At 35.5% G+C, this 27,934-nt stretch overlaps 2 protein-coding genes across 6 annotated transcripts in view; both read left to right on the top strand.

Moving 5' to 3' along the window:
* LOC136765490 (carbohydrate sulfotransferase 9-like) overlaps nt 1-10,726 on the top strand; it is a 98,954-nt gene extending 88,228 nt beyond the window's left edge. For both annotated transcript variants that reach the window (XM_066719591.1, XM_066719590.1), the window contains exons 2-3: nt 2,909-2,946; nt 9,066-10,726. In XM_066719591.1, coding sequence (XP_066575688.1) covers nt 9,102-10,127 — 1,026 coding nt within the window. In that variant the 5' untranslated portion in view covers nt 2,909-2,946; nt 9,066-9,101 and the 3' untranslated portion in view covers nt 10,128-10,726. The remainder of the gene's footprint in view (nt 1-2,908; nt 2,947-9,065) is intronic.
* Nucleotides 10,727-11,929: 1,203 nt separating this feature from the next.
* On the top strand, nt 11,930-19,472 carry aqp4 (aquaporin 4). 4 transcript variants are annotated; one of them, XM_066719586.1, is made up of 5 exons: nt 11,930-12,045; nt 14,996-15,410; nt 15,812-15,976; nt 16,616-16,696; nt 18,554-19,472. In XM_066719586.1, the coding sequence occupies exons 1-5, from the start codon at nt 11,951-11,953 to the stop codon at nt 18,824-18,826; spliced, it is 1,029 nt and encodes a 342-aa protein (XP_066575683.1). In that variant the 5' UTR covers nt 11,930-11,950; the 3' UTR covers nt 18,827-19,472. The 4 variants fall into 4 exon arrangements, with proteins under 4 accessions (XP_066575683.1, XP_066575684.1, XP_066575686.1 ...); XM_066719587.1 differs by lacking the exon at nt 11,930-12,045 and adding an exon at nt 13,450-13,583; XM_066719589.1 differs by lacking the exon at nt 11,930-12,045 and adding an exon at nt 13,490-13,837.
* Nucleotides 19,473-27,934: the final 8,462 nt, after the last annotated feature.

Below are 27,934 nucleotides of genomic sequence, written 5' to 3'. Positions count from 1 at the left end.
AATGTATCTGCATCATGATTAGTAGATCTGACAATTAAAGGTCTGTTTTCATTTCAAGTATAATTATTGAATACAAGCTCAAGAGGGCATTGAACTCCCTTACAATCAAAACATATGGAGATGGCCAAATTTTCTTCATTTTGTTCAATCAGAATCAACTCTGGGTTCTCTTTCATGTCCCATGTTTGGAGGCGAAGCCAATGATTTGGCACTATTTCAGATGAAGAGATTATGCAACTCTGTGGGGGTGCTGCCTTTAGTATAATGTGGGAAACTTGACCGTGTTCGGTTTAATAATTAGGATAGTTGTGGCACACTGAAGCATAGTAAATCAGTCTTAGCAAAATATTTTGTATGAATAGTATTTTTTTTTTACTTGTGTCCACACCACAACCACAATACATGTGTTATGTAATATTGCAGCTTTAAAATCATGGCTTTAGGAATTTGGGAAGTTTGGTAATCTGCATATTCTGAGGATTTGTTAAATTAAAATAACAAATACTTGCAGATATGAAGTGTTTTTGTTGTTGTTCTTTTATTTCTTACAAAAAAAATTGTAAAATTGTTTATTATTAATGCCTATTTACCAATAATGAATCAAATGTGACTTTTATTTTAACTCTCACAAAATCTGTATTGAAGATTACTGTATTGAATTATTAAGATCATGTTTTTTTAGGAAAACAAGGAAATGCTTTCTGTTTTGTGATAAATTAGCTTGGCTCCCTAGAAAGATGTGTAAATGCCATCCCTGAGAAATACAATCTTAAGCCAGCAGAAAGGTTCAGTCATTGCTTGCCAAGGAAGAGATGCTGCTTAATCTTGGTGACGGTGGCGGCTACAGGAGGATGTTTTTAAGTTGGAGTTGGACGCCACCCAGTAAATTAGCTTAAGGGAAGCAAGAGGCAGAAAGCATTCCACTAAAGTGGCTTGTGTACAGTGAAATAAAAAACATCCTCTAAAGGAAAATGGTCAATTTTCACTGTGATTTTGAAGAATGCCTTTATATCTCTATGGTGCTACATTTTCCAAAGTGTTTATTAGAGTTACAGTGACATACTTACAGTTTATATACAGTATGGTTACAAAAAGCCCCCCAGAAATTTGACAACCCATTCTTGTAGATTGTTTTATAGTAAATGTGTATAATATGTCATGATAACTCTAGTTCAAGTGCAGACATTCTTAATTTATTTCACAATTTAATGATGTATTAAGTTTAGTATAATGGTATTACCTCATATTTAATATAAAATCAAATAATGTCCGACTCTGTTAGGCACTGACAATACAATTTCACAATACAGATAAGGATTTCTTTGGCAAATATCTTCAAATTAAATATGTTAACTCTTAGGGATTGCCTTTGAAAATCAAACGCATTGCTCTCATTTTTATATCAACAAAGATTAGTTAATTCTCAGATAAACTGCGTACATGCAAATGAGAATTTAGGGAATTAAATAGGGCTTTAATTAATAACGCAAAACATAACTGATCTGTACGAAGCTTGGGGGTATGGACTATATTTAACATGGGAAACCATTAATAATATTAATGAATTATTGTGATTAAAGTGAGCTTTATATCTAATTAAAATCTACAAAATTGGCTTCATATCGGATTTTTTTCTAAGGACTGTATGATAATATGTAAGTATAAAATAATTTAAATGATAATAAGGAAAGAACTGGTATGCAATTCACCTAGATTAATTGTTTTATAATAATCAATTTGCAAATTAGAAATACATTTAGAACAAAACAACAGTAGAAGAGCAATATAATTAGGGAGGAATTACTTTAAAGTGTGTTCTTGAAAAATACATATATTTGAATAATTCTGAATATACATAGAAAGTAGGCATTTTCAAAATATTAGTGTGCTTTAATAGGACAATGGCTTGGTAGCCAAAATGTATTATTATATTTTTTTAGCAGATGCCCCTGTCCAGGGTGACTTACAATTGTTACAATATATCACATTATTTTTACATATAATTACCCTTTCACACAGGTGTTTTTTTACTGGAGCAATATATGTGAAGTACCTTGCTCAAGGGCACAACTGCAATGTCCCCAACCTGGAATTGAATCCATGACCCTTATGACCTTCTGAGTTTAGAGCCCTAACCCAAAATCAGTTCCCCATTCGCTCAAAAACTACTCTCAACTGGCAGCTCCCTTTAGTAGCTTTGTTAAATGCCAATATTATGTTCATTCATGTCATTTAAACATATTTCATTTTTTATCTAATCTCCTTTAAGCTACTTATCCGATTTAGACAAAATGACTTCCTGTTTTAAGGGGTCACACATCACTCATGTCATGTTACTGGAAACACTGAAGTGCAAACAAATCCTTCAGTTTGCCAAATGCAGTGTAATGCCTGATAGTATTTTACATTGCTACTTTTTAAATTAGCTAAACATATTTAACATAATCAATTAACAAATCACTTTATACATTAGGCTCTGTATCCATAGCTTCTGAAAGACTGTGGGCTTATAGTGCTGCCACAAGTGATACGTTGGTTACATGTTTCTAAAGTACCACAGCAGTACTACAATGTAATATTTTATAACCTCACATAAATGCAGGGCTGTAATGTGTCACACTGTGTGGTGGTATACTTTGTTTAACCTGCAGTGCAAAATAAGATATGCATTTCCAGATACCAGTAGATTATAATGGAAAATAATGATGTATGGAAAATAGATTAAAAATACAAGCTTGTCTATCTGTCTGTGTATACAAGCACTTTCACTGTCTATGTGATTTATTGAGAAGAAGGTTAAGAAAATAATATGCCTGTAATTTGTTCTCTGACAGATGTGTATAATGAAAGGATAACTGTACATGTATATGAATTTTGATGGCTAAAATAAGCCTTTTTTATTTTACAGCTTTTGGTCATAAAGCCAACCTGCTGCCCAGCCTTCAGGTATGTCTGTTGCAATACACTACATTTTCTTTTATGATTCTTTTGCTTGTCTTCAGATTACAATTGTAATATTACAATCATTGCATTATTGCTTTCTCCTGTGATACACAGTGGGACCAGAAACTATGAAAACAAGGTTGTGACAGGCCAGAGGAAGTCAACCTTTTGTGTTTAATATGACAAATATCACCATTTAGTGAAATCATGAGGACAGGAATGTACATTCAATCATACTTAAGCTGAAGCTTTATACAAGGCAAGCACATGCACTAGATGTAAAATACTGCGGAGGAGTGTGTTTAGCTTGCAAACTGTTATAGCTTAGCAGTAAAAATAGCAATGGAATCGGGAAGTACATACATAAACTGAAATCTGTTCTATAAGTGGATATCTAGTATTAGGTCAAAATAGTTTGTTACTGCCTTATATTGACTATACATCAAAAGAAAAATATTAGCAGCCTAGTTCTATGCTATAAGATTCTACATTTTGTGCTAAGAGTCCTGTTAGACATGGTAAAGTTACATAGTTTTCTGTATAATTCTGGATTTTAGAATGTAATAGATAATGATTACACAATACGGGACTTAAAATGTTTCTTTCCAGTACTAATAGGTAGCCAATATTTGACCCTGCCTTTCGGCCAAAAGATTTGAGAACTGCAGTACAGTTTGTCTGTGAAATCAACCAGTAAATGGCATGAAAGGAAAAAAAAACACACTGATTGCTGCACTAAGGTTTATAGATGTAGTTACTGTGATTGAACCAAACCTAATGAGATGAAGCTCCTCTTTGCTTCTTCTTGAGCTTTCACACATCAAAAACAATTAATCAAGTATTCAGACAACATCAGCTCTGTTAAGAAAGTATTCTAAAATGTACAGCAATCGTTTTAGCTGGAAGTGACAATGCTTCACAATTATAAATAGACAGCCTAGTCCTGAATGTTTTTTTTTTATATTTCTTTAGGTGCTTCTTTAGCTACTTGCCTTATTTTGATGTCATTTGATGTTTTAAGACAGATTTCTATGTAACTCCACAGAAGACCTCAGCCCAGCTCGAGGTGTCTTCCTTTAGCATAATTATGTCAGTGTCCTCCATACATCTGCCCAACCCCACACCACATTTAGCTAAGTGTATTTGGCTATTACTTTAGTGTAGGCTTGTCTAAAAATGTTTTCAATTTCATTAGCCAGATGCTGCGTCATCTGTAAACCACATTCATAGCAGTGTTTAAATTTGAATCTCAATTAAAATGTATTGCAGCATTTTAGGCTTTCTGCTACTGGATTCACAGTCGCAAACAAAACAACAAATAATGAGTGAGTGAATCAGGGGAGCAAGCAACAGTTTTTATTCTCAGGCAGCTGGAAAGGAACCACAAAAAACTCAATTTCTCGCTCTCTAAACTACTTTTCCACGGCACGAACCAGGGCACCCCAATATATCTCCTTGTCCCCCGTGACCGGACCCCCCAAGGTTTACCCGGAAAACTACAATAATTCCCCTTAATAAATCAGATACCCAAACAATCTGCCCCACCCCCGAACACACAGTACAGACAGACACACACATACTGCAGTCCCTCTATTCCACATGACAGTCCCAGATCACTGCAATATAGACAAAGTATTGGAATCTTTTTGCTATTAACATCTAAAACACACAAATGATAAAACTTGCACCTGAATAGATTAATATAAGAATAAATACATAATTTGTGATAATATGTTGTTAAATAAAGTTGTTTATCCTCTGTAAACCCATAAACCCATAAATAATGAGGCCTGTGACTTGGATGGAGAAACACTGTGCTCCAAATATTTACCTTGCTTTTTCTATGCGTCTCCCATTTAATGAATCAAAGCCAGAACATTAAAATAATGGAATTCATTTTGCAGCCAGGAACACATCAGGGTTAAATCTAAGAAGTGAGAAGGACAGCTTTTCAATGTGAATCTCAGCTCAGGGTTTGTTATCATCACTGCATATCAATCATCAGTCCCCTGCTAAAGGGATTTTGATGCCTGTCTTTTTTCCCTCTCATCTAAAACAAATTGTGAAAACTATAAAAACCTGACTGTCGATACATATTTTCCCCTTTAATTTATAATCCTCGCACACGCCTGTGACAGCTACCAGCAATGCATCCGCTATCTTCGAAGATTGAAGTTTCTGTATCGTTGTGTACTGATTTTCATGTAGTAAAAACAGATGCTACATTGTGGGTTGCGGAGCTGTACTGGAGGCACTGAGCTGAGTGGGTTTTACAATTCATCTGTTTCTTTATGTGAGCTGTTTGCATCTCAGTCTTTATGCTGTTGCTGTTACCTACGTAAGCTGTGATCTTACACATAGCTAGAATTATATTTATTATTGCCTAGGAAAAAATCAGTTTCGAGGTCTTATCTCTACCCCCTGTAGTAACATTACAATAGAAATAATTACTTGCATCACAGATTTTTTGTTTCTTTTCATACACCATCTCAGCGTTTGTTAAATATTGTTCAGGGCTGCTTTTTGAATGATTTAGTACTGTGCAAAAGTGTCTGTCTTGAGAAATATCAGTACTTCTAAGGTCTGACTGAATGCCACAGCAGACTGGTCCCCACTGGTAGAAGTGAGCTCACTGATATCTACAGCTGCTGACATCTTTCTGTAACAATGCTACTTATTATGTAGTTCTGGAGGCATATTTGCATATTTATGAATCATTCAAAATGCCCTCCTGAAAACAATATTTTGTGACACGGAATTTGAAAACATTGAACTTGAGACCGCAATAAAACTGTAAACATTGTTTCTGTGCATGTTTTTAGCTTGTTAATTAATCTCCTACATTGCGGTTCTCAACCGTGCCGTACTGGAATGTGTATCAATGGTTTATTCCCTTCAGCTTAGAAACAAGTCAGATGAAGGAACCATCTAGATGAGCTATGTACAAAGAAGCAGCTACCCTTAATTTCTGAAATGACACGCACTTGGGCTGGGGTTGTGTAGGGAGTGTAACCCCTCAGTTGATTATGTATGCTGTGTATTTAACATTGCCTGTCAAAGCCTTTCAATTTTCAAAAGCAGAACAGCGCAGTGCAGAGGAATGTTCAATTGGAAACTGAAGATATGTACGGTTTAATTGCATCCATTTGTCTATAGGGACTTTTGTTAATAAAACGTTTAGGAACATTTAGTTTATGTCTGTGCTCACGGTCACTGGCTCTGGTGTGCACTTCAAGAATAGGTTGACATAGATAAAGAAAATCAGGCACGACTTTTCCATTAACACGTTACTGGAAAAAATAAATAAAGCCGTTTAAATAAACACTCAAAATACGATAAAGAGTTCCTAGAAAATACCCTTGACTTATTTTGTCTTTGAACCAAAACTAACTGCAATGACAGTGTGTACCAAGTAGTATATCTTGAAGGTTATAGTTTCAGAAATCAGCCCTAAAATCCTTACATTTTATAATTCATAGGCATTGTATTTACATTTAATGTTTTGGAGGATTGTACATTCAACCTATCAAAAATATATTTACTTGCACAATATCTCAATTCAAAATATTGAATAACCAATTCATAATCAGTTACAACTAACTTGTTATATGCAGCAACTCTATTTGGAAAACTAGAATTTATGAAAAGCAGAAAAGTGATTAAGTCTAAACTGAAAAAAATAAAAATCAAGATAGCTGCTGGATTCCTGTAGCATGCTGATGCTCATTAACTCCCAAATATTAAAATATGACAATCATTTCTTAATGGGCATATTTTATGGGTCTATTAGCTAAACAAAACAGGTTCGTCATATGAGTTGCCATAAACGGCAGACTGCTAAAACCTCTTCACATTTTTACACTAATGAAAGTGACAAAATGCCTGAACATTACAACAATAATTCTGGAAATGCAATATTATTCACAGCAATATATTTATATGCATATATATATATATATATATATATATATATATATATATATATAGTTATATGGGCCTGTGGTGCCTGTGCTTCATCAATATTTAGGGACATGGGCTCTACTCCACTAATGTTTCAGCTTTAATTTGTATATTGTTTATAAAAACACAATGGTAAAATGCCTTAAGTGGGGAAACCATAACATTTTTTTTTTTAAACAATTTAATTTAAAAATGAAAGCCAGCATTTTTTTTTCTTAACTGCAAGAGCCCCTTTAAATAACCAATATCTGATGACTCTACAGACAAAAATAATTTCAATTTTGTATTGTTTTTCTGCTGGTTCCTGCTGACTGTCTATCCTGTCTAAGTCTTGAATAATTTGTATTATTGTTGTTGATTGTTTAACAGCAGACTACATTGGATAATTGTCTAATCTTTAAAAATATATTATTGCAAATATGTGTACAAAGATCCTACTTAAATATGATATTAATTACCAATGGCAATAAAAAACAGATAATTAAAATACAGAAAGGAAAAGAAGCAAAAAGACAGATTCAACTAAAAGTCAAACTTTCACACCAGCTTGCAAACTGAAAAAACTCAAGAGAAAGGCCCTGTGCCACAGGATAAGAAAAGAAGCTTTCAAAACTCATGGCTTTCAACGTTTATGTGGTTGGGGTACAATAACGAATTTGACCAAGCTTTTTGTTCTGTGTGCAAAAACAGCTTTGAAAAGAAGCTCTTTACATTTTCTACAAAAGCCTAGCCCAACTAACATTAATTTCATCTGGATTTCAAGACTGGAGACTTGCATTGCGGGGGTATGGCATCACATGAAAATCAACCTGTCACAAGGAAGCATTAATGAAGTTTGCCTCTGTGCAGTCTCTAGTAGACTTTTCTGCATTAAGGTCTGCCAATGAGAAAGAGTGCAAATCAGCAAGAAGTGCACAAGTTTTACTAGCATTCAATACCTAATTCAGCAAGGACTAGCATTGCGTGGACATAATGCAAACTGAAAATTAAAATTCATTGAAGCTCTTGCCGCTATTATCACCATGGCTATGTTTATACTTATTAACAATATCCACAGTATAATTTAACTATACATCATTTTGTTATGTTATTGCCCCCCTGTCATGAAGGAACTAAATTAACAATACACAAAGGTATTGATAACTAGTCCAGTGCTTACAGAATAATAAGATAATATGTTTTTTTGCTCATGAGTCAGATGGGAGTCCTGGGTGAACTGCAAAAAGAGGCAGGATGTCTGTGCACTTTACTAATTAAAGCAGTCAGAGTGTCACTGTTTTGAGTGACAGCACACAGCAGCCTATAGGCAGCTTTGTTAGACAAATCATTCATGAGTTCCCCTTGGTAATGTGCAATGTCCCATCCCCCTTTGTGTAGAATTCTCGACTTGAAAGATAACAGTTTTCTGATTGACTGACACAATGACCTACAGTGTATAAGTTATTTCCATTGTGTATATTATACCAGGTGGGTATTGTAACATGCATTCACTCAAATATATCATTTTTGATGTAGTGCATACATCAATTTTTAGGATTCTCTGAGCTATGAAACGCATACATTCATTGAATTGCACAAACAAAAACATAATTAGTTTCTCATTTTCTAATGAATCATGGCTTCATTGTTGATTTCCTCATTATATTTTTTTAAACTAGTTTACCCTGATTAGCTACACTGACAGGAGAATGGCAATTCAAATACAGTTTACAAAGCCAAGTTGAGAAAAATGCAACACCCTTCTTATTGGGTATAGGCTACATAACTTAATGGATAGCCAAAATCACACATGGAAATCCTAAGCAGATTTTAACTTTACTTTAATTGCAGCAATTAATTATCCAATTTAGACACATACACCACTGTAAAAATGGAAAAGATCCTTTACCTTTCCTAATCTTATCAGACGTCTGAGGAAATGCAAAAACTAGAACAACTTTGCTTTGGGGGTATCAGTATTAGTCTGTTGACTACATCAGTACAGTACATTAATACATGCAAAACAAACTGATAATACAATGATACAAATGATAAAAAAGTATGTTTATAATTTACCTTATAGAAGGTTCTCAAGCTATTAAGATTTGCATTGCTTAAAGTTTGTATAGACAAACTCATTATACCCTTATCCTGACAAATGTTTTTTAATCTTTTTTTAACAGGGTTTTCCTGCTCCACTTGCTAAAAAAGCTTCCCATATGGTTATGCACAGACCCTTGGGCTTGTATAAAGGAGAAACATTTAAAGAAGAAGTTGTATGGATGACAATTAATTATTCTAAAGAAGCATCTGATAACAGACAAACAGCGTTCCAGCAGCAGCATCCTCTGTTTAAACCATTTGGCCGCCCAAAGAAATTCAACAACAGTTTGTCTCACAGCTCAAAATGGGCAGAGACACACAAACTGCAAGAGATGCGCAAGTCTTTCCTCCAAAACTTCTGCCAAAAATATAACCGTAACCGTAACCCAAAGTTAGACCTAGCACGGATGGTAAACCGAATATATGTAGAAGAAAAACGCAAAATCTTGTACTGTGAGGTGCCTAAAGCAGGCTGTTCCAACTGGAAGAGAACTCTGATGGTGCTAAATGGCCTTGCTGTGTCAATGGATACAATTTCTCATGATGCCGTACATTACGGAAAGCACCTAAAGAAGCTGGACAGCTTTGATGTGAAAGGCATCTACGAGCGACTGAACACATTTACCAAAGTCATTGTAGTCAGAGATCCAATGGAACGACTGGTATCTGCATTTCGTGACAAATTTGAACACCCTAACAGCTATTACCACCCAGTATTTGGGAAGGCAATAATTGGGAAATACAGAAAGAATGCTACACTGGAAGCCCTATCGACAGGATCCGGGGTAACATTCCCAGAGTTTGTGCATTACCTCTTAGACAATCATCGTCCTGTAGGAATGGATATTCACTGGGAGACAGTTAATAGACTCTGCTTCCCTTGCCTTTTACATTATGATTTCATTGCGAAATTTGAAACTTTGGAAGAAGATTCAAACTTCTTCTTAAGACTCATTGATGCTCCAGAGGGTCTGAAATTCCCAGCTTTTAAAGACAGACATGCAGACGATGAAAGGACTACTTCATCAGTAGTTAACCACTACATTATGCAGTTGCCCTTTAAAGAAAGACAGTGGCTTTATGACTTTTACTATTTAGACTATTTAATGTTTAACTATACAAAACTACAGATGTCACATTAATGTGTTACAGATCTAAATAAGTGTAATGATTGATAAAGCATGTTATGAGTGGGAATTGCAAGAATTCTGATTTTCTGGTGTTGTTGGTGTTTTTTATTTCCAAATTGGGATTATAGATTGATTTTTAAACATTGTATGGTTTTAAATTGAAAAGATTGAATGAGATTTTTAATATTTGAAGAAAGAAATCAGGTTTTATTCTGAAATAAACTGATAAGAACAACATTCACAAAGAAAACTGCTACACTAGTAACATAACTATTAACAGACATTCTTAAATAGAAAAATCAATTGAGGGCTATTTTTCCATTTCACTTTTTTCTTGTCTATAGAAAAGTTATGTGTAGTGTGTGCAGTCAGAGTCCCTGCTCAGATTTGAGTTGCTGTCTCTCAGGCACCTGCACGTGCCTGCACAGCCCACCAGCAGAGTGACAGTCTTGTTACTCCAAAAGACCAGTCCCCTGACCTGGAGGATTTGTACACTATACTTTGTTCATAGCAGGATTATGTCACCGTAAAGAGCTCATACACGATGAGCCCCATTACATATGCTTGTGTTAATCTTGATCTTTTTAAATAAACATATAACTTCATGTAAACTATAGTTGATTATATTTCTATTTGACAGATAGAGGCAGATGTTTTCTCACTGTACTGTACATATTCATGGAAATTGTCTTCTAAAGAATAGTGGTTTTTCTTGTAGGTAATTCCTGTATATGAATAGGACGTTTTGACATGAGTTTGTGTTTTATTATGACAGGTAAAATTTTAAAATTTTGCAGGGGAATAAAGCTGCTGTTTTAAGGTACATGTGATGAAGTATGATCACCATGGGTTTTCCTTCTCTTTTGTTATTTTATACTTACAAAATGGAAATACAAACAAGAAATGTACATTCATCCACTCACGTAACCATATGCATACCCTCACCTTTGACAAGATTGCAATGTGAAACTTGCAGTCCCAAAGTGAGTAGAGCGGTGGGGGAAGCTTGATATTCAGGATCATTTTACTTGCCTACATAAACAGAGTATGGTATCTGCCCGTACTGCTGCACGGTTATCAGAGGAATTAGTGGAAGCTGCCAGCACTGATACGTTGGCTGCAGGACTTGGCATCGTGGAAACATTGTGCTTTATCATAAGCGTTAAATTCCATCCATTTTTGGAGGTCATAAATTAAAGGTATTCCATTACAAATACCATTTGTTAAACCAATAATTCTTTAAAATGGTATCTCTTCATTTAAATATATATCAACATGTCAAAGTAGTTTCCCTCAAGAGTAGAAAGACATTCTTTGAACACAGAAAGCATTGTGTCAGACTGATTCCCTGGTGTTCATACTACAGACAGAACATAACTGGGAACTATGTTCTTGGTAAAGTTCAAACTTTCAATCAATCAATCAATCAATCCTTTAAGCTATACAATTATTTTCATATTAACCACCTTAAGGCACTGAACAATAACATTGACATACTATCTTTTCCCTTATATGTTTATGTCTGTGTTAAAGGTCACATTGGACTAATAAATCATGCATGTTATATGCATGACAGATGTCTGTATGCAAGCATAATATCAAAACATTAATAGACAAATTTGTATTTGCACAGGAATTTTATTATTTTAAACCCTTTTAGCATTGCACATCTTGATTGCAACTTGATTATGCAGGCATACACATCACATCTCATTACAAGTATGAATTTAAATCTATGAAGGTTTCGTTTCAAAAGTTTAGTGTGGACCCTAACCAACAAGTTCACTGGAAGATCTTTACAAACTCAGTCATGTAGGTTTCAGTAACCTGACTCCATGTTAACTACCGAGGGTCCTGACAGAACTATAAAAAGACAGAATCGACAGTATCGGGGAGACATGAGTGACAGACCAGCATCAGGACGCGTCGGGTGAGTAAGTGGATTATACATGTATTTAGTTACTTTTGCCTTGTTTTGTCTGTTTTAAATATCTAGGGGGAAAGCATACCATAGTTACCTGTTGCTTATATTGCATATTGCACATTATAAGTGCACTATATTTAAAAAAATGAAAATACATGACATGTATATTAATAATGCCTTCTAAGATGTTTGCGATCTTTTTCAATATGTATGGAAACATTGCATGGATTATTTATGTTTATACATTTATTTTGTATTATTATTATTATTATTATTATTATTATTATTATTATTATTATTTCAGTGAAGATATCGGTGCACATTCACATTCATTAACCCAGTAATTGACATTATAAATGCATGCCCGCAGTTTGTTTATGTGGACATTTAAAAGACTGACACGTTGGCAATAAAGTACAGAATGGATCTTGTGCAACTTAGGCCATATAAGGACAAAAGTAATAAATGTAACTGATAACATCATATCTTGTGCCGGGTGTCCCACTTTAAGACAAGGGGCCGGATTAAATCAAAACTGTGACCCGCCGGCTAATAGAAAACTACAGGACTGTACTCAGTTGCGGCTTCATTTTCAGTAAGATGCCACTTTCTTATAATCATAAATGTAACCGCTGTGATGGACAGGTTTGTAGTTTGCTATTAGCGGGTGGGTCAAAATAGGTCTCTTTTCATAGGACATATTTTACACATGAATACATATTTTAAACATGAAACTGATTTCTCTTAAGAATCGTACTTTAATTTGTAATCGGATTTTTTAGCTGATATGAATGAACACACAAAAATAGATTTAGACACATCTGAGATGCACATATACAGTTCTGGACGGATGTCAACGAAATTACATGGCTAATTATGTTTATATATTTAAAAATAGTGTAACATCTTGGAGAGGGGGAAAAGCGCACATCCTTTGCTGAGGATAAGATAGGAATTTGTCCCAATCAAACCACATAATTGCGTGGATATGCATGAACATCATGAAGAACTTGTCCCCCAATTTAGGTTATTTACCGGTTTATTAGTTTAAAATATGTCTTCGGATTGCCGGAGGTGTACCATCCGTGCAGCAGTAGATCAAGAGATGTATTCCTATTCATACATTGTGTTTGGAGCTCCTTGTTGATACAGAAGCCTGCTCTTGTCATGAAAGTACTGTGGTCGCGTTCATGTAGCGCAGATGTCCGCAGTTCTGCACGGATCTGTGCTGCTCCACCAATGGGATCGGAGAGATTTTGCAGATCTGCGCAGACCTGTGGAAATCTGTGCTACAAGAACGCGACCTGTGTTTAAAATTTCGGTCTGCACGGTGCCCTTTGGGCGTGACTAGCAGATCTTGCAATCTCCTCCCTCAGGGTTAGCTCTTGCTCCATCCTCTTGGGGAGATGTCCCTAAACTTGTATATTAAAACTCCCCTTGGCTACACAGGACATAATGTGTGGTTCATCTTCTGTAAGCAGAGCCACATCCTCCTCTTCAGCATCTAAAACATTGTCTAAACTTCATCAAACAGCAGCTTGCCTGTAAGTAAGGATTGTAACTTTTTGTTTTTCATTGTAAGAATGGATTGGACTCACATCAAACATCATTTATTAGTCATGATTTTTTAATATATATTTTCATTTGAAACTATCTGAAGAGAAGTAAAAGTGACATGGAAGGGGTTATTTTTGTGACTTTCTCCAAACTGACAGTCTGCAAATTAATCAACCACAGTCAAACGATATGAAAGGATCCTATGCGCCAGTTATATTGGGGAAAAACAAAACGTGTTGTTGTAAGTGGTAAGTTTACATGCTTTGACAATGTGTTAAAGCTGGACAATATGATCAGCAGTTTTTAATGTTAGTAATTTGTAGACATGCAGAGAAAGAAAAGTCTTGGTTAAACGTGTTCACACCCTTCATTTGGAAAAGTTTAATACATTGTGATGTATTGTTATCCATCTATTTATATGAATATTTTCAGAGGAGATTGAACACAGATTTTTTTTTTAGGAAACTAAAATTTTTAGTTGATTGAACTGAGTTAAGACACTGCTATTGTCTAGAAATCAGTTAAGGACATTTCAGAAATGTATATTACCTCTTTAAAATTAATTGTCAACAACTAACAAAGCTATAGGGTGTAATCAATAAAGTTTGCTCAATGCCATTGCACTGGGATACAGTATTGGTCACACATGTATCCTGCACATGTTTTCTGTTTTATCACTCATTCTAATTATGAAAAATGTGTTTGTAAAACGTATTAGATTACACTTATTCAGCCATTCAGTGCTATTCATTACCTCCTAGTCCTTGTCTGGCATCATGTTTTGGATGTGTTGTGCCAACCCACTCAAACAGAATTGATTTACATACCAATGGCGAGCAGATTGTTTAACCCTGATCTCACTTCAGTCTTAAACATTATGAGCCAGAAGTCCAAAAATGATTAACCTGGGAAATTAATTCCTCTATTGGTTTATTATCACCATCCAAAAGTGTTGGTTTGCCATGTTGTATTCTGGGAACCATAACTTAAAAAATAATATTTACTTGTCTCAGATTTATTCTGCAGACCTTGAAATGGGATTGTTTAACCACAACTTCAACTAGTTTGCAAGACTCAGGTTTAAAGCACCTTACTTTTACCTGGTCTTGTGATCTACTTCTTGATTTGAGATTATAATGTATTTACCGAGTTCAAAGGAAAATTACAGGAGTATTTCATGTTATGATTTAAAATAGTATATTATTAAAGTCACAGACTTTAATAAAATATAGTAATATAGAGAATATTGCTTGAATAGTACAAACAATATGATTATTTAAAACTTTATAAATATCTATTATGTTAATTTACATATACATTTAAAACAGTGCCATTTAAGATTTCATCATACAAAACCCATCCAGCCCATCATTTCATTTTCTCCTGTATTCTACTTTAGGAGGTGCCTGCCATCGTGTAATTGTGAGAGCATCATGGTGGCGTTTAAAGGCATCTGGACCCAGTCATTTTGGAGAGCTGTTTCTGGGGAGTTCTTGGCAACCTTGATTTTTGTCCTCCTCAGTCTTGGCTCTACAATCAACTGGAGTGAAAAGGCAAACCCACAGCCATCAGACCTTGTCCTCATCTCCCTGTGCTTTGGGCTCAGCATTGCCACCATGGTGCAGTGCTTTGGACACATCAGCGGTGCCCACATTAACCCTGCTGTGTCTGCGGCCTTGGTCTGCACTAGGAAGCTCAGCTTGGCAAAGGGTATATTTTATGTGCTTGCCCAGTGCCTGGGGGCTATAGCTGGGGCAGGAATCCTGTACCTTGTGACACCTGCTGATGTGAAGGGTGGCTTGGGAGTCACCACGGTAAGGTTTCCAGATGTCTTTGTGGTTCAGTTGAATGGTTAGAATTCATTATTAATTCAGATATTTAAAAATGCATACTGTTTTGCAGTATGGTAGAGATGAGTTGGGAGTAAAAAATAGGTTCCACTGACAAGATTTAGTCAGACACAAGTACATAGAAGGAAACAATGTCAGTTTAGGAATTTGGTATTTGGAGTTGGTGGTCTTATTGTGTTAATTGGGGGTTTATTATTCATTTTAGAAGTCGTTTGGGTTACTTTAAGCATTAAATTACAATAAGGCTCAGATCCTATCTTATTAATATAGGTGAAATATAATCTTGTTTCTGGATATACTCTTTTGTGTATGTAAGCACTATCAATGTAAGCATACCTTGTTTCCCAATTCTGCTTTCTCAACAGGTCAACTCTAAGATCTCTGTTGGTCATGCACTCGTGGTCGAGTTGTTTATCACCTTTGAACTGGTTTTCACTGTTTTTGCCACTTGTGATGCCAAACGAAAGGATCTCAAGGGCTCTGCTGCTTTGGCCATAGGTTTTGCTGTCACCATCGGACATCTGTTTGCTGTAAGTCTTGAGAAAAGGCTTGAAGTTCTCAATCTCTTGCTTTTGTTGCCATCACCACCTCCATAGCTACAGTTCATGTTTTGTTCAGTTTTTCCTTTTGAATCTCAAGTAGTGTGTGTTATCAGTGTAGATTGACATGATATGCTTTTGTAACCCAAGACAGAAATGCAGCAGCAAGTGTAAGTTAGTATTATAAAGCTGCTGTTTTCAGACAGTCCCTCTGAACAAGCAAAAACATCAAGTGTGGATGTATCTGTGGTTTCCTAGCAACTGTGGAAACTGCTGATTGGTACAAACCTGCCTGATGTGTCTTTCTCCTCTGAGAAATCAGTAAACAAAGGGCACAGATATATACACACAGGAAAAACATGTCATAAACTGTTGCTGTAGAAAATCCATGGTTTATTAACAATAAAAAATGTAACCCTTCACATATACTATTCTAACAAAGTATTCATGTCAGAAAGGAAATAGAAAGATTAAAGTGCCTTGGGAACACATAGACAGTTCTCTGTGTGTTTATGTACTAATAAGTATTTTCCTCCGGTTATTATTTATTTTCCTTAGTTCATTTGGTGACAGTGTGATAATCAAAAGCCAGGTCGTAACCAGTGTATTGCAATTGCATATTGTTTTCAGATCAACTACACAGGAGCAAGTATGAATCCTGCGCGCTCATTTGGGCCTGCTGTTATCACAGGAAAATGGGAAAATCACTGGGTAAGAACATAGTACACATTCAGTACCCATTATGTATAAAAGTACCTTGAATAAATGTGCCATTGTCTCTGCATATTGTTAGTGTTATTACAAGCCTGTTTCTGTACATATAATACAGAGATCATACAGATGTGAAAAACAATTAGGGACCATGTTGCAGCCAAACATTCAATGCCATTACAATGCCAATTAAAGGGTACTTGTAGTCAACATTAACTAAGGGCTAAATTGTAATATATATTAAGCCAATGATTATTCCAGTCATGCTTTTGCTATTTTTCATTAGCTGTGCAATTTTAAGGCCCTGTAAAGTTCTTAAACTGTGAACAGACAACACTGGGGACTTAAATGGTGAAGGTGCTGTGACATCACGTAATTGACTGTCCTATACAAGTGTAGAGGGAATCCCATGCAAACAAAGCTTTATACACAGCTTTCACCCTTTTGCCCATTTGCCAAGTTGAGGGATATCTGTATGAACTCCTGAAGGCAGAGTACCTGTATTTTGTGGAAAAACATTCTACCAGTGACAGAGATTCAGAAGAAATTGTTGCGAGAGCAGAAGCTCTTAATCCCAAGAATTGTCCAGTCTCCGGTCGTTGGTTGCACTTGTGGGTGGTGTGTCACAGAAAACAAACCATGAATTATTTTGTTCTTAAGAACACATCATGTTATGGAACCTCAATATGTTATTCAGGCCCAATCATTTTTTTATGTTCTCTTTGCTGCCTAAATGTGTCTGTATAGTCAATATAGCTATATTTTGGGTTTGTGGAAGTGTTTTTGTTTTTTTACATCCTGTAGTATATTGTCAGTTACTGGGATTATGTTGCTTTTGTTTATTTTGTTTTAAACATATAAACTTGGTTGTATAACACTTGCATAATTTATTGAATTAGGCATTTTAGATTGCTTTTTAATTTATGAACTTCTGCTAACGTGTTATAATGTTGTCCTGGAGGATTTACCGTGCTGTTGCAAACACAGCTATGAACTAGCAAGCCTTTGCACTTTCTGGTATTTTAGGAAAGCATATGTGATTACTTTACCTGAGAATCAGTGTGATTGAATGAAACATTATAGAACAACATATTAATATATCTGAGTTATGAGTGTAGTTGTACATGTCAATTATACCAAGAAAAGAAAGTCCCTATAAGACTTCACCAGAGAGTTAACTTGTTAATTAAAATACAGTAAAGCTATTAAGGAATGACTCTGTTCTCTTAAATAATAATTATATTACCTACAAACATTTGTTACATTACTGGCATTATTTAATAAACACATTAACAGTGATCATGTGTGTACAAAACATTCAGAGCAATATTTGTTGAATTTGCAGTTAGAAAGGCTTACCAACTAAAACCTTTGAGACTGTATGCTGAAGAAAGATACATTTGTCCCAATAACAATGATAAAGAACTGATATCTCCCTCTGGATGCTCCCCTTCTAACAGAGGCTTTATAGTATGAAACTAATGTGTATATGGTACTCTGTTAAAATAACCAAATGCTTTGATGGAGCCTTTTCAGAGAAGTGTGTTATTTTTAATGTTGTTGTTGGTTTCTTTTTAGGTTTGCATCAAAGTTTTATTCTGAATTTTAAGTGTTCACATGTTTTATGCATCAAGGACTAAAAATAGAGCCACAAAATAGAAGTGAACCAAGTTAAACTGCAAGTTTGCACAATTGAATGTAAGATATTGGTTAGAAATATTCCCAGCTAACAAGTTACTAAATTATACTTTTGCATTGAACGTTATGCAGCTAAGAAAATGAAGAGGCGTTTGTCTCAGATGTACCATGTTCTATATGAATGTTACATATCAGACTAATGTGATTTCTGTGCTGCAGGTGTACTGGGTAGGTCCAGTCATGGGTGGCATCATTGCAGCAGCTCTATATGAATATCTGTACTGCCCAGACCCTGATATGAAGAAGCGTTTCAAAGAGGTCTTCTCTAAGGGCTCCTACCCCTCTAGGAAGTATCAGGAGGTGGAGGAGTGCCGGAGCCAGGGAGAAACTGAAGATGTGATGATCAGGCCAGGGACTGTCCATGTTATCGATCTGGAAAAGGATGAGAAGAAAGACAAAGACCCTGCAAGTGAGGTGTTGTCTTCAGTATGACTAGCAAGGAGCACTGGGAAAGGAGACAGACCTGCTGATCTCTATCGATACTCTGTTTCAACACTCAAAGAGACAGACCTTCTGTAGACAAACAAACTCTTGTTTCCAGCTGATGAATAGGCAGACATTTTGAGCTCCAACCCATTGTATTCTTGTCCATAGCAGTCAGCCAATGCTGCAACTCATTTGGCATTTAACGGTGAATGGATTATTTATACAATGGAGTCAACTGTGGACCCTTAAATTAGTATGATCAATGTTTGATTATTTCACAATCCAAAAGCAGACTGTCTAGGTCACACATATACAAAGTATATTATGTCAGATATAAATATTTTTTTTTCTGTAACGATGAAATATTCAGGTACTTGCTTTTTTATTACTTACTGTTGCACATATGAGATCTATAGCATTAACATTAACAGTTAAAGACAAGCCAGGTAAAGATCTTATACTGTGAGATTCAGAGCTTGTAGTCTGGTTGTGCTATAGTCAGAAAGTCATGGTTTTCTCCTTTTAAGTTAAATGTTTTAACTTAATATACAGATATATGAAGTATGCTGAATTGCTGCCTGATTAAAAAAAACTAAACATCTACCACCACTTATGTTGCAGTGCTCATATAAAATACATATACAGCTCTGGAGACCACTCCAAGTTCAGAAATCAATGTTAAGTGGTCTCTTAATCTTTTCCAGAGCTATATATTCATATTTGATTTTATTTGTAATGTGTGCTGGAGCAGAACTGTAAAGGATTTATATGTTCTTGTTTGGTAATTGCATTAAAAATGTAGTTCTTGAAACAGGCATATTTGCATATTCATAAGACATTTGAAATTGTGCTCCAGAAAAATAGAATCTTGAAAAAGCTTAAGAAGACAAACTCTTGAGGGTCACAAGATGTAATTGACTGTACTTAATATCTTGTTATTGGCTGTCCTTAAGACATTTAACAGTACATTAACATAGGTCAATTAGCATCTGCATATTCTGTTTTTTGTTTTTGTTTTTTTCCTTTATAAGTACTCTGCTACTTTTAATTGACTTTGTGTTTGTACATTTATACACTGCCAGGATTGTGTTTTGTACCGTAATGTTACATTTCATTATTTATTTGTTCCCTTTTAGTGCATGTATTTGTGTTTTTAACCTTGACCGCAAAACCCTTGCCTTTGGGATTAATGCCTTTTGGGATTCATTTGCTAGTGTTTCAACTCAAACTTCAGGTTGTGCTCAGGACTGAAATAGTCTAAATGATACTAATAAAACTATACTCTAATTCAATTATATTAAAAGTAGTTTGACATAATGTGACTCAGTTCAGTACAATAGCTTTGTGTAGGTCCATTTCCAGTTTTGTAGACCAATGTCAGAATATTTTCACCAGCCAAGCCTTACTTTCAGGGAAACAGTTAATATTTAAAAATATAATCCTATTAAATACTTATTTATTTTAGATTCTTTATATTTTTATGTCAGCTTTAACATGGATTTATAATACAATTAGTATCTGTAATTGTTTTTGAGATCCTTGCATGAAAATTGTATTATGTATTATTTTTTGTATTATTGTTGTTGTTGTTGTTGTTGTTGTTTTCATGTCATTGTTGTTTTGTTGTTGTTGTATCAGCACTGCTTGTTTTCAGTAAATTGCACTATGAATGGAGGGAATTGTGACTTGGGAAGATATCAATGCAGTTATCATTCCCCAAGATTATGGGTAATATTGTTCATTTAGGCCTAATACAAATGAGTAATATTTAATTTTGTTCAAGAAGTGAGTGTCTTAGATGAACGTCTTGTTTGACCATGAAAATGTCATCATGTTTTATTAACTACTGCATAACAACTTTTTGTTATGATTTACAAGACAATTTTCACTTTATTACTTGTGCAGAAAATTATAAAGTTTTACTCACCTTAGGGGGTTTTGACATGATGACTTGATATGACTTGTATTTCCTGGTAAAGGAAGGGTTTATAGGGAAAACAGAGAGCAAATGAACGACTGAAACCCAGCATGTTTCATTCCATGGCCAATTATGCTGAGATATTTAACTTGGTTGCATTAATCTGAAGTTACTTAATTGAGCAAGTAACTTACAATAAAATTGAAACAGAAAGATTTTTTGTAGCAGAAGCAAACAGAAATGTCACTGTAACCAAATCTTCTAAAAACCTAAAACTGTATTTACCTAACAATTGTGAAATTGCTCTGTTTGAAATGATCAGAAATGAATTCCCTGAAAGTCAGCTATACTAGGCTTTCCTATGTTCTATCAGCTCAAATGCATTATTTGTTTTCTGTAATGTATCATTTAGAGTCGTACAAAATACTTGAGGATAATGTTGTTGTTGCCATACAATTATCACTGTCTTCTAAAATATTTTTATCAGAATGTCGGTTTTTTTGGCATTGCAGTTTGTCTTTTTTCTTTTTTAATACACATAACTTGGCTAACTGGAATAGGAATGCTGTCCATGATATAAATGTGTCTTTCAGTGCCCAACATCAGTTGATTAAATTTAAATTTAAATTCAGATGCTCCAACAATTCCACAAGTCATAAAGCAATACCACTTTATTTCTGCCAGGTTGGGAAGATGTTTTTGATGTTGTTCATAATGATCCTGCACAGAAATAAGATATATTAAAGTCAAACTAGGTTGCCAATATTTACACCTTTTTTGCTGGTTGAAAAGACAAATAATCTTAGGCCTGAAACCAATATAGGTGACCATGACACACTATTAAAAGTTTCAGTACTATTTGCATTAAATATTGACAACAAATATATAGAATGTGTCTCAAATGACTTATTAAATATTAATTCTAACAAGTTTTAAGAAGTTCAGCATTTGGTTTGTATAGCTGTTGTATTGATATAACCTTACTTATTTTAAAATTCAATTTAATAATTCAACTTCAGTTCACTTTTTTATTGCATTCAATACCTTTCAATACATCATTGTGTTAGGGGTGCTTATAGAAATTACCTTGTGCTTATTCAGTAAGCCTCACAGAGAGGTGCAGTGTTTTTCAGTAAATTTATTGGCTTTTAAATGTTCAAATTTGTGTATTTCGGAAACCATTTCTGATAAAGTTTTATAATTCAGTAGGTAGCCTGAAAAGCATTGTTCTTTTCCAATAATTTAATATGCATGTCAAACCGTGGTGTTGTTTGTTATGTTTCTTCTATTATTATTATTTTAGTAAGAAATATAGGTGAGCCTCAGCACCATCTTAGTCTTGACATTATGTTTTGTTTTTATTGTTTTATGTACATTTTTGTCAGTGAATTAAAATCAATAAACAGGCCAACAGCACCACCCACTGGGAAATCCATAAATCGAGCTGAACTTTATCAAACCTTTACAAATGTACTGACTAAGAAGTATGTATGGTTGATTTCTTTAATAAGTAAGTGTTTATCACATTTCTAAAATCGTAATATATGATTCATATTCATGCCCTTATTAATATAGTGTTGTATTGCTAATTAACACACACACATATATATATACACTCACCTAAAGGATAATTAGGAACACCTGTTCAATTTCTCATTAATGCAATTATCTAACCAACCAATCACATGGCAGTTGCTTCAATGCATTTAGGGGTGTGGTCCTGGTCAAGACAATCTCCTGAACTCCAAACTGAATGTCTGAATGGGAAAGAAAGGTGATTTAAGCAATTTTGAGCGCGGCATGGTTGTTGGTGCCAGACGAGCCGGTCTGAGTATTTCACAATCTGCTCAGTTACTGGGATTTTCACGCACAACCATTTCTAGGGTTTACAAAGAATGGTGTGAAAAGGATAAAACATCCAGTATGCGGCAGTCCTGTGGGCGAAAATGCCTTGTTGATGCTAGAGGTCAGAGGAGAATGGGCCGACTGATTCAAGCTGATAGAAGAGCAACTTTGACTGAAATAACCACTCGTTACAACCAAGGTATGCAGCAAAGCATTTGTGAAGCCACAACACGTACAACCTTGAGGCGGATGGGCTACAACAGCAGAAGACCCCACCGGGTACCACTCATCTCCACTACAAATAGGAAAAAGAGGCTACAATTTGCACAAGCTCACCAAAATTGGACAGTTGAAGACTGGAAAAATGTTGCCTGGTCTGATGAGTCTCGATTTCTGTTGAGACATTCAGATGGTAGAGTCAGAATTTGGCGTAAACAGAATGAGAACATGGATCCATCATGCCTTGTTACCACTGTGCAGGCTGGTGGTGGTGGTGTAATGGTGTGGGGGATGTTTTCTTGGCACACTTTAGGCCCCTTAGTGCCAATTGGGCATCGTTTAAATGCCATGTCCATCCCTTTATGACCATCATGTACCCATCCTCTGATGGCTACTTCCAGCAGGATAATGCACCATGTCACAAAGGTCGAATCATTTCAAATTGGTTTCTTGAACATGACAATGAGTTCACTGTACTAAACTGGCCCCCACAGTCACCAGATCTCAACCCAATAGAGCATCTTTGGGATGTGGTGGAACGGGAGCTTCGTGCCCTGGATGTGCATCCCACAAATCTCCATCAACTGCAAGATGCTATCCTATCAATATGGGCCAACATTTCTAAAGAATGCTTTCAGCACCTTGTTGAATCAATGCCACGTAGAATTAAGGCAGTTCTGAAGGCGAAAGGGGGTCAAACACAGTATTAGTATGGTGTTCCTAATAATCCTTTAGGTGAGTGTATATATATATATAATAATGTACACATACACATAGCTCTCAGTACAATACAGAAAGGGTCTCCCTCATTGGTCCTGGTGAGCTACAGTACAGTACAGTTGACGAGTCCTATTATGAATGCAGTCTCTTTGTGTGTGAAAATGATCTTTTTGGATTCAAAGTCTTACATCTATCATTCAAACAGCATTTGCAGATGATCAGATCTTTTTTCTGTTTATGGCTTTTTACTTTTCATTATAAAATATTCACTCTGCCCAGCCTGTACGCATCTTTGTGATGCAAAGTGGAATTCTGGAATTGTTTTCCTTTATTAATTTATTTTTGACTGCTCAGTGCCAGGGAGCTACAGTGCCTTGCGAAAGTATTCACCCACCTTGGCATTTTTCCTATTTTGTTGCCTTAACAACCTGTTTACAACCTGTACAACCAATTCTTTGGAGGGTTTGTTTCATTTGATTTACACAACATGCCTACCACTTTGAAGATGCAAAATATTTTATGTTGTGAAACAAACAAGAAACAAGACAAAAAACTTGAGTGTGCATAACTATTCACCTCCCCAAAGTCAATACTTTGTAGAGCCACCTTTTGCAGCAATTGCAGCTGCAAGTCTCTTGAGGTTCGTCTCTATAAGCCTCTATAAGCCTCTATAAGGAAACACTGCTCCAGCTCCTTCAAGTTGGATGGGTTCCACTGGTGTACAGCAATCTTTAAGTCATACCACAGATTCTCAATTGGATTGAGGTCTGGGCTTTGACTAGGCCATTCCAAGACATTTAAATGTTTCCCCTTAAACCACTCGAGTGTTGCTTTAGCAGTATGCTTAGGGTCATTGTCCTGCTGGAAGGTGAACCTTCGTCCCAGTCTCAAATCTCTGGAAGACTGAAACAGGTTTCCCTCAAGAATTTCCCTGTATTTAGCGCCATCCATCATTCCTTCATTTCTGACCAGTTTACCGATGAAAAACATCCTCACAGCATGATGCTGTCACCACCATGCTTCACTATGGGGATGGTGTTCTCGGGGTGATGAGAGGTGTTGGGTTTGTGCCAGACATAGCGTTTTCCTTGATGGCCAAAAAGCTCAATTTTAGTCTCATCTGACCAGAGTACCTTCTTCCATATGTTTGGAGAATCTTTGGCGAACAGCAAACGTGTTTGCTTTTTTTTTTTTTTTTTAAGCAATGGCTTTTTTCTGGTCACTCTTCTGTAAAGCCCAGCTCTGTGGCACTTGCTCAGTGGTGTTGCAGACTCTGGGGACTTTCAGAACAGGTGTATATATACTGAGATCATGTGACAGATCATGTGACACTTAGACTGCACACAGGTGGACTTTATTTAACTAATTATGTAACTTCTGAAGGTAATTGGTTGCACCAGATCTTAGGGCTTCATATCAAAGTGGGTGAATACATTTGCACTCACCACTTTTCTGTTTTTTATTTTTTAGAATTTTTTAAAACAAGTTATTTTTTTCATTTCACTTCACCAATTTGGACTATTTTGTGTATGTCCATTACATGAAATCCAAATAAAAATCAATTTAAATGACAGGTTGTAATGCAACAAAATAGGAAAAACACCCAGGATGGTGAATAGTTCCGCAAGGCACTGTATGGCTGGTGCAGGAATATCGTAACTTCTGACCACTTAATGATGTGAAAGGCAACTTGGGACTAGGGTAAGTTTTTTTAGATATCTTTATCATTAAATGTGTTGGATGTTGACAATCATTGCTTAATACATATAAATTGTAAATTGGCATCAATGAAAATAAATTAAGTAAACATTTTGCTCCACTAACAAGCTGTGATCATACAACAGTGGTTAAGGGATTCACAATGGCAGGTTAGGAAGTGCAGGTTGACTGATTTAGTTGGGTTGGGTAATTGGGTTATTATTGCTCCATCTGGAACAGTAGTTTTTGAGACGTTGAATCTCTGCATTGAAAATCAAATGGCAATTGCATTATTAACTGATGCTTTGATTATTAAATGGGGTTGGGGGTACAAGAGCTGGGCCTGATTAATGGCCTGTGACATGTATGGACAAATTAAAATGACCAACTCAGCTGGAGTTTGGTTGTAAACCACAAACAATCCATTCCACCGAAACCGATGTGATGAATGGTAATGAGGACAACAGTTACTGGCTAGTTAGAAAAACACACTGCAGTAATGAGAGGCAATTATGTGTATTCTATAATTTTCTAAAAATGCAGGACTGATTTTTTCATATGGGCCGTGTTACTGTATCTCATTACATGAATACATAAATAGATAACACAGTAACACAGAAAGAACAAGGCCCCAGCTAGTGTTTCCATTTGGCAGAATTTCTCTGAATTACTGAAATAGTGAATTTGCATCTGTGTTGTGCAGAACTTTTGTATGTATTAATTAACTCTATGATGTGAATTTTAATTTAACAACTGTATAATTTACAATGCACTACTGTAAGTACATTTCTAGACACTGACAGTGCATCAGACAAGACTGACCTTTACCTGATTGCCTTGGTTATATAATGGCAATAGCTCTTCTTTAATGGGGGAAGCATTGTAATTAGCCACTGCTTGGATGTGTTGACTGCTTCTTCTGATCGGCTTATTTGTCAGTGGTTTGCCTACCACCTGTAGGATTCCAGACTGAGTACCAGGGTAGGTTGTTAGTCCTGAACAGGTCTACATATTTTTGTGGCACCAGTAGCCATGTTTAAGTCAGGTTAAATCCTTGCAGTTAAAAACAAACCATGATTGTGTGTTCATGATCCTCAAATTACAGGGAAAAAAGTAAAAACTAGAAAATAGGTCTACAAGAATGATTAAAATAAAGCATGTCCACACAATTAAGAATTACAGATATTTACAATATTCAAATCTATTAGTCTATGATAAATCACTATATCCATATACTGTACAGCTCATACTGAAATGCATCAATTTATTGGTATTACTTTTTCAAAATGTCAGCTCTAAGATCTGTGTTGATCAGGCACTCGTGGTTGAGATGTTTATTACTTTTGAGCTGGTTTTCACACTTTTTGTCACAAATGCATCTAAGGGGTCTTCTGCTTTGACCATATATATATATACATTCTACAGCTTATTAGTATATGTTGTGAAAATATTTTATATACCAAACAAGTAATTCACAAACAAATTGATATAAATATTAAAAAGGTGATATTTTCAGGTGATCGTTCTCAATACGCAGAAGCACAGGGAGTGGCTGTATCATAGATATCCTGGCAACAATGGAAAATCCTGCTGCTTGCCTAACTGCCTGCTATCTTACTGTGAATGTCTTTGGTCCATGGTAAAATGAATTAACACTGAACAGTCAGAATTGATGATAGTACTTTAATATTTTATGAATTTCAAGTTATGACAAAGAATGTATCATTAGTCAATTATGTCTGATGTTGGACTCATAATGCATTTTTTAACATTTAACATGCGAAGTTTCCATCTTCTTCTGCAGTAATCAATGGCCAGGTGTCTGGATCTGTATATGTTCTTAATGGTCAAGTTGATTGTATTACTTTTCCTGAATTATAAACTTTAAAAAGAACAATAGCACCACCTACTGGCAATACATAGATAATGATGGACATTTGCAACAACTGCAAATGTACTTGTATTGCTTTTTCATTTGCCTTTTCAAAAGTTTGTACAGTTAGTATTTTTTCTTATTCTTCATATAGACTGGCTTTACACAACAACCTAAAGTTCTTACACTACAGTCCTTAACCCTTCCTTCAAATGAAACCAGAAAGTAGATGACAGTAAATAAACCGATTAATCCTACAAAATATGTCAAATTGAAATTAAAAAGCAGTGATAGGAATAATGCCAACTCACTTTATGGAAATAACATTTTGATTTGCAACAGATAACAATGAAAAAATATGAGAAACTAATGTTTCAGTGGTGGTTATTACTGCTGCCTCACAGCTCCTTGGTGTCTGCTTGTGTGGAGCAGGCTTGTTCTTGTGGGTTGTCTTTCTTCTTCCACATTTCAGAAACACACTTAAATGTTTTCCCCAAACTCCCCAAAGTTTTAAGAAGCAGACATATAAATTCAGAAATTTTAATTGACAACAGAACTGGGCTGCTGTTGGGGTGAGGACTGATTGGCCAGTAGATCAGTATGAAATGTGATTGCATGCAACACTCATGGATTACTGGTCAACTGGTCAGACACCTGGTGAACACCTCCAGGCCTATTAAAGACCTGGCAAAGGGGCAGTATACCAGCTGGGTTCTGTTTGTTTTCGGTCTCTGTTTAAGCTGGTTTTTAGTTTGTTCGTTGGGTGTCTCTGTTTTTAGTAGTGGAGTCATTTTATCATTATCCATTGTGCCTGTTTGGCATTTGGAATCCTTGCGGCTTT

The sequence above is a fragment of the Amia ocellicauda genome, chromosome 2, assembly GCF_036373705.1.
Source record: "Amia ocellicauda isolate fAmiCal2 chromosome 2, fAmiCal2.hap1, whole genome shotgun sequence".
Taxonomy (NCBI): domain Eukaryota; kingdom Metazoa; phylum Chordata; class Actinopteri; order Amiiformes; family Amiidae; genus Amia; species Amia ocellicauda.
Note: the sequence above shows the minus strand (reverse complement) of the source record. Positions and strands in the feature narration are given on the sequence as shown.

Excerpts from the sequence above, each read along its gene's own strand:
- aqp4 (XM_066719586.1), top strand. The coding sequence starts at position 11,951 with ATGTTAACTACCGAGGGTCCTGACAGAACTATAAAAAGACAGAATCGA. Across the intron at positions 15,977-16,615 it reads CCATCGGACATCTGTTTGCT|ATCAACTACACAGGAGCAAG; the intron begins GTAAGTCTTGAG and ends TATTGTTTTCAG. Across the intron at positions 16,697-18,553 it reads GAAAATGGGAAAATCACTGG|GTGTACTGGGTAGGTCCAGT; the intron begins GTAAGAACATAG and ends TCTGTGCTGCAG.